Source organism: Chlorocebus sabaeus, chromosome 4 (genome assembly GCF_047675955.1).
Source record: "Chlorocebus sabaeus isolate Y175 chromosome 4, mChlSab1.0.hap1, whole genome shotgun sequence".
NCBI classification, from domain to species: Eukaryota; Metazoa; Chordata; class Mammalia; order Primates; family Cercopithecidae; genus Chlorocebus; species Chlorocebus sabaeus.
Window position 1 is genome coordinate 383,581 of NC_132907.1, and position 19,366 is coordinate 402,946.

Below are 19,366 nucleotides of genomic sequence, written 5' to 3' on the forward strand. Positions count from 1 at the left end.
TGGTTTCCATTTACTGAATACTTGTTATGTGCCTAGACCTATCATCTGCAATCCTGTCAACACCTCTGCAAGGGAGATGTAGTATAAGCATGTTACAAATGAGAATATATAAAGCTTTGGCATTAAGCCACAAATTCAGTACATACACAGTAACAAGAAGAGCCTAAGTTTGAATCCATGTCTGTCTATAGTGTACTGGACTAAATATAGATCCTAAAGACCTCATTAACCATTACTAACCACCTTGATATGCAAATTTGTATAGTGTTCAGATCACTATATTTGTTTTTAAAAAAGACATGCCTGAAGAAATCCCTTCACACATTTTGGGGAAGCCAGCAGACCCTTTAATGTTGATTTCAGGTTACATGTCAAGAACTCTGTATAGTACCTAGTAGCCGTGGGCATTCCTGTGCGGATGTATACAAACAGTGTATACAACCACATACACAGCTCTACATTTGTATTAGTTTGTCTTCTCTGTTTACAAACTTTGGGGTGACAGATTTATGTTGATTGTTTTCTAAAACTTTCAATGTTTCATCCAGTTCTGTGATCTGTTTCGTGTATCAAACAAAATGCCGTATGTTCAAAAACCACAACATTATGTAGTTTTTCTCTTTAACATTAACTTGAAATTTTAACAGTGAATTGATGATTCTTTACACCATATAGTATGATACACAGAATTGTGAACTTACAAATTGCAGCTCTGGATATGTAGCATTAACAGCAATAAGTTCCATGTAATTTGCAAAACCTTCATTAAGCCAAATATCATTCCACCATTCCATGGTGACCAGGTTGCCAAACCACTAGGAGGTAAAAACTCAATGTTATTAGAAGTTAAACAAATAAAAGTTATTAACTTTAGCAAAAAAAAAGTTACTAACTTTTTTTATTAGTTAGGATCTCTCTCCTCCCTTTGCTACCCTTTTCTCTTTGTACAGTTTTCTTCTACTGATTTTCTTGCCTTCTTATTCTCACCACCACATTTTTGCTTGATTTTCTTTTTTCTTTTTTTCGTATGTTCTCAATGCTCTTAACTCTTCGACTTTCATTCTATCTGCCCAACATTTCCTAGCCATTAGATTTAATATTAAGAAATAAAATGGAACACTTTGTGGAGGTAGTTTTTTTTTCCTGCACAATAAGAACAATCTCACCTTGTCCTTGATATATGATGATGTTCAAGGGAGAAATATAAACTCAAGTGTCCTGGGTGAAGTTATATTTTTATATTAAGTAGCAGGTACTTAGGAGAATCATAAGAATTCATTTAGGGCTCTCAGATTGTTATATAATATTACTGAAGAGCAAATTCTGTTGTCAGCCTCTGCCCCTGACTTACTTCCATGGGCCACTAGAAACAATAAAGGTCTAAGATTTAAAATATATACAAATAAAATAAAAAGGATGCATAAAGATAATCGACATGTTTACCCTTTACCTATATTTGATCTGTATTATACATTTTAAATATTACTATTTTTTAACATGCTTTTATATTTTATTTATTTAGTCTGTATGCCTAATACTGTACATCTAGTGTATGTCTCTAAAATTGCAATCTCTAAAAGGACCAAAGCTTCAACAATAAGATTCTAAGATTCAGAAGAGCCTGGTTATAGTTACAGAGCAGAAAATTATAAGTCTGTAGCTTCTAGAAACAGTTTAAGCACTATGCCTTTTCTGACAGCCTTCAGATTACTTTACAAGTGGGCACCAACTTTCTGAAGGGCATTCATGGAAAGGGAGAGGCGTTTCCTCAATTTGAAAACTGGTGAATATAAGAAGTACAGGATAAACTGACTCTGGTCACTTTACCAGTTAGTAAAACTAGTTTATTTATTCATTCAATAAATACCTATGGAGAAGCTACTGCATTCCTGGCACCATGCCATATGTTAGAAATACAAAGATGTATATAATATAGCCACTGCCTCAATACAAATGATGGAGGTCAACCAGTAGACAAATAAATACAGTAAAGCAGGTGCTAAGATCAATGTCTTTGCCAGGGACAGAGGGGATTCTAGGAGGAAATAAACAGTTTTGCCAGGACGGTGTTCATTTCCTGAGCCTTGCAAATAGTACTCAGGTATGCTGAATATCAGGTAGCAGGAGCAAAGGCAGAGTGATACAACCTGCCATGCTCAGAAAATGGCAGATAATCTTGGATGGCTAAAGTTTAGGTGTAGGCAAGAGATGAGGCTGGAGAGGTAAAAAGGAGCTGGGTCATGGGGACCTTGTATGCCAGTCTAAGACAGTTGGCATTGGAGAATCCTTGCCAGGATTATGCACAGAGTGACATGTTAATATGGTCATCAATGGGAAGACAAAAGAGTGGGGGCAAAACTTCCAGTGCTGTTTGCTGCTTCAGCACTTGACTGCATCTCCGTGGAAGAGAAGCTATTAAAGGGAGGGCCAGAGGGAGCGTGGAGCCTCAGAGGTGGAGCTCACAGAGCACTTCCCTACAAACAATGGGCAGAAAGAGAGAAATCCCCAGACTCAGTTAAGTGCTTTAGAGCTCCTGGTGACTCATGATCAAAACACCTAAAATGAGCCAGTGGGGAGATTCTGAACCAGAGGAAACAGCCCATGTGTTCTCGAAGCACAGTGCTGAGCATGGCTCTCTGTGTAATGGAGTATTTCGTTCACTGGTTTAAAGAACAACAAGTCATTATTGTGGTGATGATAAAGGATAAAGTTAAAATGTTTTAAATAACAGATATTACCAGATTCTACAACGGAATGGTATTTGCCCACTTGGTGAAAGACAATTTTGGTGCCTTTAATAATTTACTGCATTACCGAGAATTTTCAGAAATGAAAGAGGGAATAGTCTCCAATCTCTATAGACCTAGCTTTACAATTCCACATTTGTAGGTAATACAGTGTTGGAAGACGGCCCTAAGATATCTTATTCTGTAAGAAACAGTAGTATTTCTTGTAGATGTAGTGGCCATTGTCATCATCATTAATAACTAATACTTATTGAGTGCTTACTATGTGATCTGCACACTTTCCCTATCCATAATCCTCACAACAACTTTATGAAACAGAACTGTTATTAATTTCATTTTATAGATGGAGACACTGAACTTCAGAGAGTTAGGTAATGCGCCCAGAATCATCAGCCCATCAAGTTTCACTTGAAGTATTTCATTATGGCCATATAAGCACAGGTTCCAACTGAAGGAAGATTGATTTTGCCCTAGATTGGAATGTCAGAGTACCAGGGGATATAAGGAGAAATGTTTTTAGTAGAAATCTTTATTTGTAAGGTTTCCAATTCTGTGCTTCATGTGTCTGTATAGTCACTTCCCTTCTTTTCCCAAATGACATTTGAAGGCTTTGCTTTGAAAGGTTTTAGAGGATAAATTTAATGGCTACTTCTTGTGATAAAATTCCAGCATGCACACCACAGTTCAGAGACTGAGTACTCTACTACTTGACATGTTGTATTAGGTTTGGTAATCTCTAAGTTCCCCTCTAGAGGTAAATGAGTTGATTTATTTTGTTTCAGAAAGATTGGTGGTGTTCTATATAATGTTATTTTGAACTGATATCGAGATAATGTCTTGAGTGCCAAGTACCTGGTGTGCCAGTTCATGGGCTATGACTTTGGTGACCCACAGTTTATCAGAAGCAGAAGAGGTCTTGGGGTCAAAAAGCAGTGACGTCTCCCTATATGTAATGAGGCCCCAATTTTCCATGGCTCCAGATGCAAAGTCAGGAATAGCAATCAAATCTAAGAAATAAGAACAACCACAGTTGATTTTTATGGCTCCCACACCAGAAATAGAATTTGCTTCCTGCTCAAATGCACTATGATCCTTTAAGTATATGTAAGCACACTTTTTGAAAACATCAAGAATATCTTAACATTGACAGAGTGTCTTATAGTTGTGCTGAAAATAATCAGTGCCCATTATCAAGTGGAATAAGTTGTACAAAGAGTTTTGTAGATGAAGTAACATATTGACATTTAACCATTTTCTTCCTGAGAGTGCTGAACTCTGAAAATATTTTGGGTGCCTTACCGCCAAGAAAATAATTTATTTAAAAACAATCATTGTATTTTATGTTAGTACTGCTGAAAACTTTAAAAAAAGGTATAAAATAATTTCTAATATGTTTGAGATTCATCAAAACATATAATGAACTCATTTCTAGAAAAAACAAAAAGATACATGATTTTAATTTCAGGAGAATACCTCTTATGGCCATCTCTATAGTCAATATTTTGATTGATATTTCTAGCACATACAGCCTCTATTATGAGCACATGTCCTTCTAAGACAGTAGAGGAAAAAAGCTCTGGGCAGCATTGATTCTTTCTGACTTCAATTTCCTTTTCAACACTGATATTTCCTCTACTTCTTAAGAAAGTGTCGTGGGGGGGGGAAAGTGCAACCTAATCATCTTTAAACAACTCAGGTATAATGCATTAATTTGCATTATGTGTATGTGTGTGTATATATATACGGTATATGTGTGTGTATATAATATATATATACCTGTATGTGTGTGTGTGTATATACACACACACCTGTGTATATATATACACATATATACACATATGCACACATATATATACATAAACAGGTATATGTATATGTACATTGCTTACTATCCTTTGCTAATGATTTCACGTAAGCTAAAAAATTTCTGGCTAATATTTAGTCTTTGAATTCTGCTAGCTAAAATGTTCTGTTTAGCTGGAAAAAAAAGATAATTTTTTAAAAGTTCAAAATGAACCAAGTCACTTGGCTTATAATTACATTGTCTGGAGTTAATACTGGTTAATTCTAGTAGATTAAAAACAAGTATACATAACACAATCAAAAACCAAATTAGCACTAATAAAGATTAGTATTCATTAGCACTTCAAATGTGGGAATGACTTTTCTTCTAAATTGCGTTGCTGATTTTATAGTAGTGGGACTTACATCTGCTCTATTTTTTTCTTAAGCTGCATGTTTCTTCTCTGTTAGTCTTAAAGGTATTTCATATGCTCTTTAAGACTGCATTTTTCAAGAACATGCATTAATATGGTTGATGGTTGTTATTACTCTTTCCTTGACTTTTGACCTAAAGTACAGCAGTGAATTATGTATAAATGGGATTTAGTATATCTGACCTAAAGGGTATGTAGAATCTGCAGGTTAATAATAGAGTAAGACTCAGGAACTATCGAAATAAGCACCTGGATATAGCTTTTAATTTTTTTAAGCCTAGAACTGTATGCCAATTGAGGGTCCCTTTTAATTTATGTAAGGAAAATGCATTGGAGTTGGGGGCAAGAGGTAAGAAAGGACAGGATAAGAAGTATATCCTAAATTCCAAAGGAAAAAAGATCGTTTTGTCACTATCAGAAACCCCAAGCACTAATCTTTATATGCTATGAAACTTTCTTCACAGTTTTATATGCTCTACAACAGGGGTCCCCAACGCTGGGGCCGCAGACCAGTACCTGTCAATGGCCTATTAGAAACCAGGCTGCATGGCAGGAGGTGAGTGGTGGGTGACAGAGCGTGACTGCCTGAGCTCTGCCTCCTGCCAGGTGAGCGGTGGCATTAGATTCTCATAGGAGCATGAATCCTATTGTGAACTGCTCATATAAGGGATCTAAGTTGCATGTTCCTTATGAGAATCTAATGCCTAATGCTCTGAGGTGGAACAGTTTCACCCAAAAACCATCCCCCCAACCTTCGTGGAAAAATTGTTTCCACAAATCTGGTCCCTAATGTCAAAAAGGTTGGGGGTCGCTTCTCTATAACATTCTAAAAATAACGTTTTTATTTTTTAAGATACAAAATTAAAAGCAAGATAGACTATGAGTATCATCTCGTGTAAACACCTACTACCACACCCAGATGATCTGTTTCCTGCAATTTTTTAAAAATCTGTTCCACGGTCTTACCATCCAGCCTCAGTGCCCAATGTAGATAACAGATGGAGGCACAGTTTTCAGTTCTCTCTCTACAGAAACTCTTCATAACTTTATAAAAGATTGCTGACCTTGTACAAATAGGGTATAGCGATTCCTCCCGAAATCCCTCGAATTCTAATATGCAATGCACGCGCGCGCGTGGGTGTGTGTATTTTTAAATGGAAAATCCATTCTCTAATCAGTGCTGCTGGGGCATAGAAGAGCAGCATGATGGGAGGCGTGTCTCCCTCCCACAGAAGAGGAGCATAATGGGTGAGAGCCTTGATGTCCGCCACAGGAAGCCACAGCATCACTGTGGCAGACAAACATTCAAAAAGCATTCCTGTGATGAACTCCTGGACATATAGACCCTTATTTTGAACAGAACAGTCACTGGTTTCCTTCTCTTTTTCTCCCCATCTCTTTCCAGGGCCCTCTACCTGGCTTCCGTCCCAGCCTCCAGTGTGTGCCCTTTCTGATCGGCCTGGGAGAGAGTGCAATGCAGATATGTTAGCATTAAACCTGATAAAAGAATACAGAAATGATCCACACTACTGGGGCATCTCATAAATATTTTATTTTCTACGATCAAGAATCATCTCTGAGGAACAAATTATTTTTTCCTGGGCTAATTGAATTCCTCAGTGCTCATTTAAGTCCCACAGAAAGAGAAAGAGGGAAGAAATCAAAGCGAGTTCTATGAGCAAAAATGAACACAATAATGTGGAATTTGAACATACCCAGTTTGGGGAGTGGATAGTTGATATCAAAGTACTTTTCATAAAAATCAAGTAGCTTCAGTGACGCCTGCAAAGCATAATGTGTTTGATTCCGTTTGTCTGGGGATGCATAGATGGACACCTGGGAAATGTGGATCAGAAGAGGTTTTTGAATGACAGCTCCCTGGCAAAATTCCATTCCTGATAACCCTCTCACATAGAAAAGCAGACTGCATCTTTTTAAGAAAGTATTAAGATACCATTAAGCATATTGTCAATAAGGATAAGAGTTTCTGTGACGTATTAAAGCAAGTCAGTCTTGAAAATTACAAACACCCTGGATCTTCTATTACGATCCATTTCCTCAGTGCTCATCTGTAACTTTCAAATCATATTAACCCATCGTATCATAACCCAAGTATATCATAGAGATGAATCCACTTGAGTTCATCTCTATGATATACTTTAGCACTTGACAACTAGCTTTCCAAAATAATGACCACAAACACACTTCAAATAAAACATAGGTTTCTTCTAGACCTACGTAGGGAAGCCATGAAGCATTTATTGGATCCGCCGTCTGTCAAGTTTGCTTTAAACTAAGAAATGCTCAAATATGTTCAATGGCTCCCCCAAAGAAACTAGCTATCAAGTAGAAAAAATAGAATTAGATTCAAATTTTATTGCCTTCCAAGTATAGGGCTACTTTTATTTCATGACCCACTTTTACGCTTTGAATTAACTGAAGTCCTTCAAAACTTTTATGTGGAGAAAATATAAATGGCCACCATTTTTTTGACAGTTTACCAGGCACTGTGCTGAATGCTTACACATAAAATCTAATTTAATACTTGCACCCACTCCATGAAGCAGGTGCCATTTTATAGATGAAACAATAAAAACACATAAAGATTTAGTAACTTGCTCCTGATCACCCAGGCTGAAAGTTGTAGAGCTGGGATGTGAATCCAAAGAGGCTGACAGGAACCTGTCCTCTGAAGTGCCATTCACCTCCTGCACATCCATGTCTATGCATATATATATATAAGTGCAGAGGTGCTATGATGTGTATGTGTAGCTACACGACTCATATATCTACCTATTCATAAACATAATACGTATGTAAATTGTAATAGATATTTTATACCGATTTTTCTTTTTTTTTTTTCTTTTTTTTTTTTTTGAGACCAAGTCTCACTCTTGTCACCCAGGCTGGAGTGTATGGTGCAATGTCAGTTTACTGCAACATCTGCCTCCCAGCTTCAAGCAATTCTCCTGCCTCAGCCTCCCGAGTAGCCGGGATTACAGGTGCCTGCCACCATGTCTGGCTAATTTTTGTATTTTTAGTACAGACAAAGTTTCACCATGTTGGCCAGGCTGGTCTCAAACTCCTGACCTCAGGCAATCTGCCAGCCTTGGCCTCCCAAATGCTGGGATTACAGGCATCAGCCACTGTGCCCGCCCTATACCCATTTTTCAAAAGCATTATTTTATAACTCTTTAAAGATGTTTTTATGTCTATAATTTGGTCCCTTGGGATAAGAAGTTCTTTTTTATTTATTTAATGTGTCCACTGATGTTTGCAAATATTTAACTACAAAGATAATCATTAGGTATTGTAAGTTTTTGCAAACAATGAAGACTCTAAAAATTATAACGACCTTTTTCATTGAGGGAAAAAAGTTAAAAAAACAGTGGGAAACGGTCGGGCACGGTGTCTCACGCCTGTAATCCCAACACTTTGGGAGGCCAAGGCAGGAGGATCACCTGAGGTCAGGAGTTCAAGACCAGCCTGATAAACATGGTGCAATCCCATCTCTACAAATAAAAATTAGCCGGGCATGATGGCCCGTGCCTGTAATCCCAGCTACTCAGGAAGCTGAGGCAGGAGAATCGCTTGAACCCAAGAGGTGGAGATTGCAGTGAACTGAGATCGCATCATTGCACTCCAGCCTGGGCAACAGAGTGAGAATCTGTCTCAAAAAAAAAAAAAAAAAAAAAAGTGGGAAACCATATACATGTCCAAAAATAAGGTGATAAGGTGCTGATTTTAAAATCCTTATTAAACATCCATGATATATTAATATAATATTATTTAAAATTTTTAGTGACATTCAACTTTTATGGCATATTTTCATGAAAAATGGGTTAAAATAGTCAATATACTATTTTGCAAAGGGTATATGTGTGTGTATGTGTGTGTATATATATATACACTTTGAAAACTACCTTTACATATATATAGTCAGTAAATACTGTTACTATGTACACCCGTATATGCTGACATACATATAGAAAATATTTGGAAGGCTTCCATTAATATTATCAGTAGTTGTATCTTGGTGACAAGACTATGGATAATTTTTAATTTAGTTTTTTATCTGTCTCTTTTTGTAATATAAACATAATACTTTGATAATAAGGAAAAACATGAGAAAATACAAGTTCATTGCTCTCAGGACACTTTTCTGCACTGCGTAGAAAATTAGAACTCAGTCTCACCTTGACTCCTGATGAGGTGATGCCACTCACAGAGTGGAAATCACAAACAATGTAGGCTACAAGGTATGTACTCATTTTTACAGTAGTTTCAAAGTGATCTTCCAAAAGACCTCCTTCAAGTTCAATTGTCTTAACCTACAGAAACGAAAAGGAATAATCAGTACTTGAAAACTGGAGTATTTCACAACCATGCCTATGACTTATGTCAAGTGAGTTAGAGGCAAGCCTGATACTCTAAAGGACAATCGATGACCTCCTAGGAGAGCAGTGGCCTCTCCTAGTATTCTGTGGCCTCTCTTACCTCTATTGCTTTTACCCTGGCACTCTGTTGAAGACACAAAGCCCTGCTTTTGAGATCCCCAAAGCACAAAAATGCCAAATCTCATTTTGTTGATTGAAAGCACTAAAATATTAGATATTTCTCTTTTCTTAAAATGCAATAATCTCCAACACTGGCATCAATTCAACTTCTGGGCTTTTAAGTAAAATGCCAGATAATGGCGCCTCTCCCTTTGTTGTACAAGAAATACACCTCTGTGGAAAAAGGAAACAGGAAGTGAAACTGAACTAGAGGCCTCACATTATCTTTTAAACCTCTTATGTGGGTGTGAGGTTGGTGCTATTTCTCAGGTGAGGAAACAGAAACTCAGAAACGTTCACAGAATTGTTGGAGATCACATGGCTAGTTCCACGGTAGGACCAAGATGCGGATGGTGACCGTGTGATTCCAAAGATGATGCTCATTCTCTCACTTGCGGCATGACAGCTTGAGTCATGGTCTTATTTTATCTTTGCTTCATTGATTCAGCAATGAAAGCAATCAGGCCAAGGAGGTCATTAGTAATTTAAGCTTCTGCCCATCTCCTGAGGAAGCAGAAGCTTTTCAGCCTGCAGTCTCGTCAGCTGCATCCATCAAGATCACTGGGTAATGACTGAATTCCATCTTCATTTGGTCTGGGCAGCTTGTCTCAGAGATGGTCTTCACCATAGTACAATGTCGTCAAATACTGAATGGGTACAGATTCAAAAATCTGAAAACATTTTCTTCAAGCTAGTCACAACTCTTAGACAGGCTCTTCCCCACCTCTATCCCTGAGCCCTTTCTGGGAGTCAGGCTTGTGATGATGCCGACTGCAGCTTATTAAGCATGTTTGACATGTTGGAGAAGATTACAGTTTGCATTGGTGAGAGAAAATAGCTTGAAGCATTATCATAAATTATCTAGTCTACTTCGATGGCAAATGTTTTTGCTATTAAATTCCACAGAATTTAATTTTACTGAATTCTATTTGAAGTCTAAGTTCCAATAAAGAAGAAGGTACTGACCAAATACTCTAAGTAAGGTAGAAGTATATACAGGGCTGTAATTTTTTAAAACTCTATCCAGCAAATCAATTTTCCCCAACAACAGTCTCCGTTTTTAGGAATCTGATTCAACCAACATTCTCTGGATATCCACTCCCAGCAGAGGAGATGCTGTCTTATGGTGGGGACTGAGAGCTAGAGTATTGGTGGTCTTCTGACCAAACTCAGCAGCAAAACCATTTAGTCAAGTGTGTGCAGGGGTTACTGGTGGAGGGGTGAGGCTGTGAGACTATGGGGAAATCATTCTGGGCTACTAGAAGGCTGATGGCAGAGATGGTTAGGAGGCAAATGGGTGTTTGCTATGGTTTATTCCCCCCAGATGAAGATGATATAGTCCATGGAGGCTGAGTTTTGTTCAGAAACCTGGAGTGGCCCATGTAGATTAACATTGCCCTAAATGAACATGTATGGGATATTAGTGTAAGTTCTTCCAGGATGATGATGTAAGCTCCAAGTACAAAACACTGGTTGCTAGACAAGGATTTGGCTGTTTTCTCAATACCAGCAGAACTTTACTGGCATAGCAATTGTCACCAGTATGTGTTTCCTTAAAGGATGAAAGAGACAAATAAGTGTCCAAAAGATATGCTGCCTCTACTAGCATTTGGGTGCCTCCTCACTTCTCTTAAATCCTGCATTCTTAACTAAGGAAATTGAGAACTGAGTGTGTATTGTTTCTTCCCACCAGTCTACATAACCCAGCTTAGGTGCTACAACTGTTATCTAGAGAGTATGATTGTGACATTACTTCAGTTCTCCTTTTTTGACTAACCATGCAAGCCTGGGTTGGTCAATGTTTATAAGAAGCAGAATGTTAAATCAGTATTCGCTGAAAAGGGCATGATCCAGCGAGCTGCTGCAGTCAACTGGGCAAAGTAGAGATTCAAGGACCTTAGAAAATATTTTCAAAGTGTTTGCTTCTTTTCCTTAAACATGAGAAATTACTGGAGATTTCTGAGATATAAATTTTAAATTCTAACATAATAATGATAACAGCAATTTATGTTTGCATTCTATTTTTATGAAAAGGGTTGTGTTTTTACTTTACTCACCATGATTATTCAGATAAAAAATTATATTAATAAAAAACTTCCAGGAAAGCTACTTCAATGGTACACTGTCTTGAAACGAACATGCTGTTGGAAAGATGTAATTGTGTACATGAGTGATGTCCTAAGTTGTATCAAAGTAGCAAATTGTTGCTACCTGAAAATGAAGGGCTAATTAAACTGCTATCTATTGCAATCACAGAAAAACTGAGCTATGGGTCCCATGGAGGTTTGCCACTTTTTCCTTTGGTCCGCACTGCCAGTATTTCAAAGCAAACGTCTTTTCCAACAGTAAGCAGAAATCTGGGGAGATGCAGCATCTAGATAATGGGCTCATTTCTCTCCTGCATCTGTAGAGGCAGAGAGGAAAACGGGCGTGCGGCCACTTTCTGGCTGTGGATGACCTGCTGCCTCCTGTGCTCCACCTTTCTGAAGTGCTGTCAGGAAAGCCTCTATTTTTGTTCTACTTTCCAAGCAGTGTTACAGAAATATTTTACATTTTGTTCAACAGCACAAATGGCAAGCACATCATTAGTGAGGAATTATCAAACAAGGAAAAGGGTCTACAGTGTCTTCCAGAGTCTCTGCATTTTGAGTACTAATATGAGCCAAATAAGAGTCCCAAAGTTCTCTTCCAATAAAAAAAGTTGTATAGGCCCGGCGCTGCGGCTCACGCCTGTAATCCCAGCACTTTGGGAGGCCGAGGTAGGTGGATCACCTGAGGTCAGGAGTTCGAGACCAGCCTGACTAACATGGTGAAACCCCGTCTCTACTGAAAATACAAAAAAAATTAGTTGGGTGTAGTGATGGCAGCCTGTAATCCCAGCTACTTGGGAGGCTGAGGCAGGAGAATCACTTGAACCCGGGAGGCAGAGGTTGCAGTGAGCCTAGATCATACCATTGCACTCCCACCTGGGCAACAGAGTCAGACTCTGTCTCAAAAAAAAAAAAAAAAAAAAGTTGTATAATCACAATTAATAATTTTCATATATAAATTGAAGAATTACTTCTGAAACTTAAAAGAGGGGATTTCTAAGTTCCATCACAGACTTCTAGATCAGAATTTCCTGGATTGGGGCCCTGCAGGGTCCCTGAGGTCCTTGCCACTGCAAAAGGGGTCTCTGGACCATCAGCAGTGGCATCACCTGGGGGCTTGTTAGAAAAGCAGAGCTTTGAGCTTTACCGCAAGACCTCTTGAATCAGAATCTGAGTTTTAGCAAGATCCTCAGACCCTTAATCTGCACCCTAAAGTTTGAGAAGTGCTGCTCTAGGAGATTCGGAATTTCATCCCTGGCCAAGAAACATTGATTTAAGATACTGTTTCCATATGAACACAAAATATAAATAATTTTGCTTAGAAAAAAAAAAAAAGCTCTGTAACAATGCCCCAAACGGAATGATGTTAAAGTCTAGAAGGGTTGAAATTATGATGATTGATAGACAGACAGACAGATAGATGGATAAATAGATAAAAACAAATTAATGGCTGAAATCCTGAAAGTAATTTTAAAAAACAAACGAAGACTGAGTCTCAACTTGAGAACAATTTCTAAAAGTTTCTGTAAGTGGAAATACCTTCGGCATGTTGGATAGTGCAGTATGCCTGCTCTCTCTTCGTATCTTGATTGAAAAGTTGGCTTTGAACAACGGTTCATCAAAGCAAGGGAAAGCCATGCGTGCCTGGGTTGGCTCAAAATGTGTTACTGCAAGTATTCTGTGAAAAGACCCACCCCCAGCCAAAATGCATAAGTGAAATCAAGAAGAGAAATGAATCTGTACATTTAGCAAACGGCTTATCAAACCTGGGGGTAATAGACTTGATTTCTCAAACTGCAATCTTTGTGAATCTCAACTGTCTCTTTGAGGAAAATGAAGGTAAAATCTTACTTAGCAGCCAGCAATCATGAGCAATGCCCTGTTCTGGGAACCCTAATTACACTATTTCGTTCATACTCAGGTCAAACAAGGGTATTGAGGCTCAGACAACTTGAACGACCTTAGTAGGATCCGTGGCCAGTAAATGACTGAGATAGTACACATGTTGTCTACATGGCTTCAAAATTCACTAGGAAATTAAACGTTCAGTACCGTCTCTAAACCTGAAAGGGCCTCACGCAGACATTTGAGTAATTGTGTACATGAGTGATGTCCTAAGTTGTATTTCCAGGAAGCAGATCCTGACTTACTGAGAACATCCTGCCAGGAGAAACAGGTAAGGGAGTGAAGGAAGCAGGACAGGGAAAAGGGAGAAGCCAGGCAAGGGTACAGGACAGGCAAAGTCCCAGCATCAACCTGATTCCCAGGTTGCTCTGGGATGCAAACTACGCCTTCACATGTCCCCCACTGGAGGCAAGGAGCTGGGCTTTCATATTCTTGTACCATTGTTGGCTAACGATCTCTCTGTTGCACCTGTGCCCCCAGGTACTTCTAGTTCTCTCTGCTTGGCACTCTTCAGACGATGACGGGTATAATAGATATATACTCTGACAAACTTCTCTACCCCAACACCTGGAGTTGCCTGAAACTGTACGGTTGCAGATTTACTCCTTGGACGTTAAGCTTCAATTAAGAAGTGAATCTGGAGAGCAGATTTTGACTGGAAAAGGAAGGGAGAATAGAATAGCTCAAATAAGTGGGAGAGAGAGAGATCAGGAGGGCAAAAAGAGAAGCGGTCAGCATATTTTACTTCAGCTTACTTTATTTCTATGCTACAGGCTGGGAAACTGAGACTAGGGATGTAAATGATTCACTTGTGGCCTCAAGGTTTTATTTGTATTTGGTAGCAGTTTCTGCAAATGTAAAGGAATTCTAAGTAGCTGGAATAATTTTCACTCACATGAAATTTTGGTTGTAATGAGTCTACATTGAAAAAACAAAAAAACTGAATCTTTGTTGCTTACATGATTAATTTGAGCTCTACAGGCAATGTGTGACTTTCTGCATCTCAAAAGAACCACCATCAACTGAATTATTTGTGTGTTTTAGATGAAGAAGTGAGGAAGAAAGAGAGAGAGAAAGAGAGATTTACAAGATTCAATTGACATTGTGCAGTATATTATCATATGTGTCAGACCTACTAGGAGACTGAGTATGAGGGGAACTGACTAATCAACCATAAGAAGCATCAGGAATAGCCTGCGATTAATCATGGGAGGCATGCTGGAAAGCTCTCCAGCTTTACTCCAATTATCTCCCCATCTCAACTCCCACAGCCTCCAGAATAGTATCCCTAAGATGTATGTCCTTTGGATGGGGCCTTCGGCATTTGAAAAAAATGAAAAAAGCCATCATTGTTTACGTGGTGCCTTAGTGAGAAGAGGTTGATACTTTTCCCATCCAATACTATGCTGAGCCTGAGAACAAGTCCCTGAGGATTGTGGCTGCAATGAGGGGAAATGTCACCAAGGGAATGTGGAAAGAGATGAGCCTGGGGAAGAGTTGTCCTATGTGGATGGCTGGAGTCTGTGCAGTGAGCACCCAAGGTGGGGAAGGGAAGAGCAGGTATGTAGTAGACACAGTTAGTTGTTCTCTTGGTACCCATTCCCCTTCCTTGGTTCCAGTGGAATCCTGATTTTATTCAGGAAGGCAGCAAGTCCAGATAAGGGAGTTACTTCTTCAGGCTCCCTTGTGACTTCATGAGGCTGTGACTCATTCTGGCCTAGCAGAAGTCGTTGGGTGCGAAATCTTTGTAAAGAGTGTTAGATTCAACTAGATTGTTTCTTTTTGCCCTTATCTCTCCCCCATGTCCCCCTTCTTCCTGCCTAGAATGTGGACTTGATGCCTAGAGGTGCAGCAATCATCTTGCAAGTATTAGGAAGAAAGCCATAGGATGGCTGAGCAGAAAGACAGAAGGAGCCTGGGTCCTGGATGACGCTGAATAGCACCACAGCAACTCTGAGCTGCTCCACTTCTGGACTTCTTGTTGCATGAGAAAAATATACCTCTGTGTGGTTAAGCCATGGAATTTAGTTTTCTCCAAATGGCAATTGAACACAATTCATATAACGTCGTAGTGCACTGAGCCAGACTCCTCTTACCTCCCAGATGGATCCTGGCCCTGGGAAACCAAACCGTCCACTCTATGAAGCATCCTTGATTCTTCTCTTTCCCTCACCTCACATGACCAACATGTCAGCAATGTCTGTTATTTTGCCCTCCAAAATAACTGCCAAGTTCAATTGCTTCACTCCATAAGCACTGTCACTTGCCTGTCCCAAATTAGCATCACTTCTTACCTGAACTACTGCAGCAACCTCCCAAATGATTACACTGCTTCTCTATAACATACCCTCAACATAGACTTGATCTTTTTAAAGCATAAATCAGAGCAGAATCTTCCAATGACTTCCCGTTCCATCTGAGTTAAAGTCAAAACTCCTTACAAGATGCCCCAAGGCTCCACATGATCTGATCCCTTTCTCCCTCTTGTTCACTCTCCTCAGCTCACACTGGCCTTCTTCTCTCAACCAATCCCACTTTAGAGCCTTTGCACTTGCCCTGAGATGTTCTCATAACTGGCTCTAAAAAAAAAAAAAAAGCTCTCAATTTAAATTCACTTCCTCAACAAACACTTCCCTGCCCAGTCAGCTGAGTTAGTCTCAATCCTCAGTCACATTTTCTACCTTTTTTGCACCTTGTTTTATTTCATTCATAACACTGGCCCCTTACCTTGCCAGTTTTATTTATTTTCTTGCCCTAGTTGTCTGTTCCATCAGATCCCACCATGATACATTCAGTGCCTAGTGCAGTGCCTGGCACATAGTTTGTGCTCAATGAATGTGACTTGATCAAATAGACTATATTTCTCCATTTTCCAAACAAACTTGTTCCTTATTTCTGCCTATTCTATATGAGTCATGGTGCTACCTAGGCAATGTATAGTCTGTCACTTCCTCTCTCCCAGCCCCAATCTCACTTACATTTCCTTCTGGTCCCAGATGAAGACTCGCTTCCTTTGAGAAACATTCCCTATTTCAGCCCTCTCTGCACTGACCGTCTCTTTCCCTAGCACATAAGCATGTCCATCATATTAGTCATATACTGTACTCTCCTCCTAGTTATTCACCCTCCAGCTGTCTATGCCTCTGTGTCCTGTCTTCCATCTCTACTGTGGTTTCCTTAAGGAATGGTAGAGCTTTTCCTTCTTCTGGGTTCCCCATAGTTTACTGGATTTCTCATAAATGGCTGCTGAAGTCTGCTCCTGGCAAAGAGATGTAACTCATAAGGAAATTATCACAAGAGAATGTAAATTACCTGAGCAAGTTCTTACCTTGTTTCACCACCAAGAGTTCTGTATGTGCTTTTATAAAACCCTTCAAAGCCATCAGCTAACTTGGCTTGGAAGTCAATAGCCACATAGTATTTCAGGTGAGGCGTAAGCTTCTCTGGAACCAGCAGTGCGATTTGTTGATGAGCAGGGTAACTCAAAACTTTCAACTCTTTTCCTGATTTCATGTATCTTGAATCTTCCTCTGACTGAAGAGTGGCATTTGTGATTTCAAGATCTTTGCTGTGCAAGATGATAAACTGGGTAGCATTGCTGACCAAGACCTCGATCTTCTCAGATGCAACAAAGTCCAGAGAGGTGAGATTGGGGTGGACAAAGAGGTCATAATGGAGGGGAATGACCACGTTGGGGAGTCTTAGCTCCTGCCAAGGAAATGGTTCCCCATTGGAGGCTACTGGGAAAGCCGCAGGATCCTCAGTGAAGTGATGACTAGATTGCACTGAGAATTGAGAACAAACGCATATTTGGAGCAAGATGGCTGCTAAGCAGTAAAATCCTGTGTGAATATTAAACATTGGTTTTCTGTGTGAATTAACCATTGCAGAAGAATGGAACATGACATCTATTCCCTAGAAGACAAGTTAATATCCAGGCTAATCTCGTAGTTCTTCATAGCACTGCACTGGCTCCTGTTCTGTCACACGGGGTCTGGACAATATTTTCAATATATGAATTTAATCTAGAAGAAAAAAAACATACTTATAACATGAAGAAAAAGATTTCAATTTACAAATAAAATCTTAAACATGTAAAAAGGTATGTGTGAGTAAGGGAAAATCTGCTTTCTGTCTGAATTATGCCAAGTATCCATAAAATAAAGCAGAAATTAAGCTGTTATCGGGTTATTATAAATAAAAACCCTTTAGGATTCCCCCCAAAAACCCTACCTTAAAATTGAATGTAATGAATTTCTTCTGAATTCTTGTGCAATGAGCAGAAAGCAGGTGTGTAAATTTATTGCATGTTGAATGTTTTTAACATTTGTTTATATTTTAAATTTTTGTTTATTTATGTTTTAGACAGGGTCTTGCTTTGTTGCCCAGGCAGGAGTAGAGTGTGCAATCATGATCACAGCTCACCGTGGCCTCAACTTCCGGGGCTCAAGTGATCCTCCCACCTCAGCCTCCAGAGTAGCTGGGACTACAGACCACACCGCCACACCTGGCTACTTTTTGGAGAGAGGGGTGTCTCCCTGTGTTACCCAGGCTGGTCTCGAACTCCTGAACTCAAGCAATCCTCCCCGCTTAGCCTCCCAAAGTGTTGGGATTACAGGCGTGAGCCACTGTGACCAACCTATTTAATTTTTTTTTAAATTTATTTATGTTTTTGCAATGGAGTCTCTCTCTGTTGTCCAGGCTGGAGTATAGTGGTGCTATCTCGGCTCACTGCAATCTCTGACTCCTGGGTTCGAGTGGTTCTTCTGCCTCAGCTTCCCGAGTAACTGGGATTACAGTCATGTGCCGCCACGCCCAGCTAATTTTTGTATTTTTAGTAGAGATAGGGTTTCACCATGTTGGCCTGGCTGGTCTTGAACTCCTGATCTCAGGTGATCCACTTGCCTCGGCTTCCCAAAGTGCTGGGATTATAGGTGTGAGCCACTGCGCCCAGTCATATTTTATTTTTCTTAAAAGACAATGTCTCACTATGTTGGCTAGGCTGACCTCAAATTCCTGGGGTCAAGCAATCCTGATGCCTCAGCCTCCCAAGTAGCTGGAACCACACGCACATGTGTAATTTTAAGAGTATGCCTGAAAGTAAACTGTGCAAGATATCTCTATTTTGTCTTCATAAGTCACAAAGAATATTCTGTATATAATCTATATTCTTTGGATACCAGATATTATTATTACTTCTACTAATGGCATTGAACTTCAACTCTTTCGATAACATTATCTGAATGGCCTCATTTTATGGCTACTGGTGTAAAGGTTGCTGGTCAAGGTAGGTGTTTATCCTCAGTTTATTTTCAATATGTCAAAAGCCATTGAAATAAATTTTGAGTTTATAGTATTCTCACATAATTTTTTAAAGGTTTAGTTCTTTTCCTTTGTACTACTTTTGAAAGCACAATTAAATCAAACTGAATTTACTACCTTTGTAAATAGAACTAAGTTTCTTACTCTTCGAAGGGTAAAGCTATAACACATATAAAATTAGGATGAACAGCATAGTTAATTTAGGAGAATCAGTTCTTACTCTCACCCTGCCCTCTGCCTCTGCTCACCTCCTTCCTGCTCCAACGGAAACCGTGAAGGTTTTCTCTGCTGCTGCTTCTTTTTATAACCCTTAACAAGTTTTGCAGTATTAATTATCCAAATCATTACTTCAGTTTTTCAATTTGCAATACTAATGCAGATAACAGGTATTATTAAAGGAACAAAAATAAAATAATATTAAATAAAGATACTTCTCCCTCCTTTTGAAAAATAAGCGCTAAATTACTGCTACAAATCTCAATGTTCCAAGAACCTCTGATAAGTACACTCATAATTGGTCTATTAACTTG

General features: G+C 39.2%; 2 protein-coding genes across 2 annotated transcripts in view; one reads left to right on the forward strand and one right to left on the reverse strand.

The window, feature by feature from the left end:
* Positions 1-19,366, forward strand: part of LOC140711609 (uncharacterized) — a 130,638-nt gene that overhangs the window by 48,188 nt on the left and 63,084 nt on the right. The gene's annotated exons all lie outside the window — the stretch shown is intronic.
* ERAP2 (endoplasmic reticulum aminopeptidase 2) overlaps positions 1-19,366 on the reverse strand; it is a 59,083-nt gene that overhangs the window by 37,821 nt on the left and 1,896 nt on the right. Inside the window, exons 2-7 of the mRNA XM_007979050.3 lie at positions 16,843-17,539; positions 13,149-13,287; positions 9,160-9,294; positions 6,679-6,799; positions 3,600-3,754; positions 702-815 (exon numbers count right to left, since the gene is read on the reverse strand). Coding sequence (XP_007977241.3) covers positions 702-815; positions 3,600-3,754; positions 6,679-6,799; positions 9,160-9,294; positions 13,149-13,287; positions 16,843-17,417 — 1,239 coding nt within the window. The 5' untranslated portion in view covers positions 17,418-17,539. The remainder of the gene's footprint in view (positions 1-701; positions 816-3,599; positions 3,755-6,678; positions 6,800-9,159; positions 9,295-13,148; positions 13,288-16,842; positions 17,540-19,366) is intronic.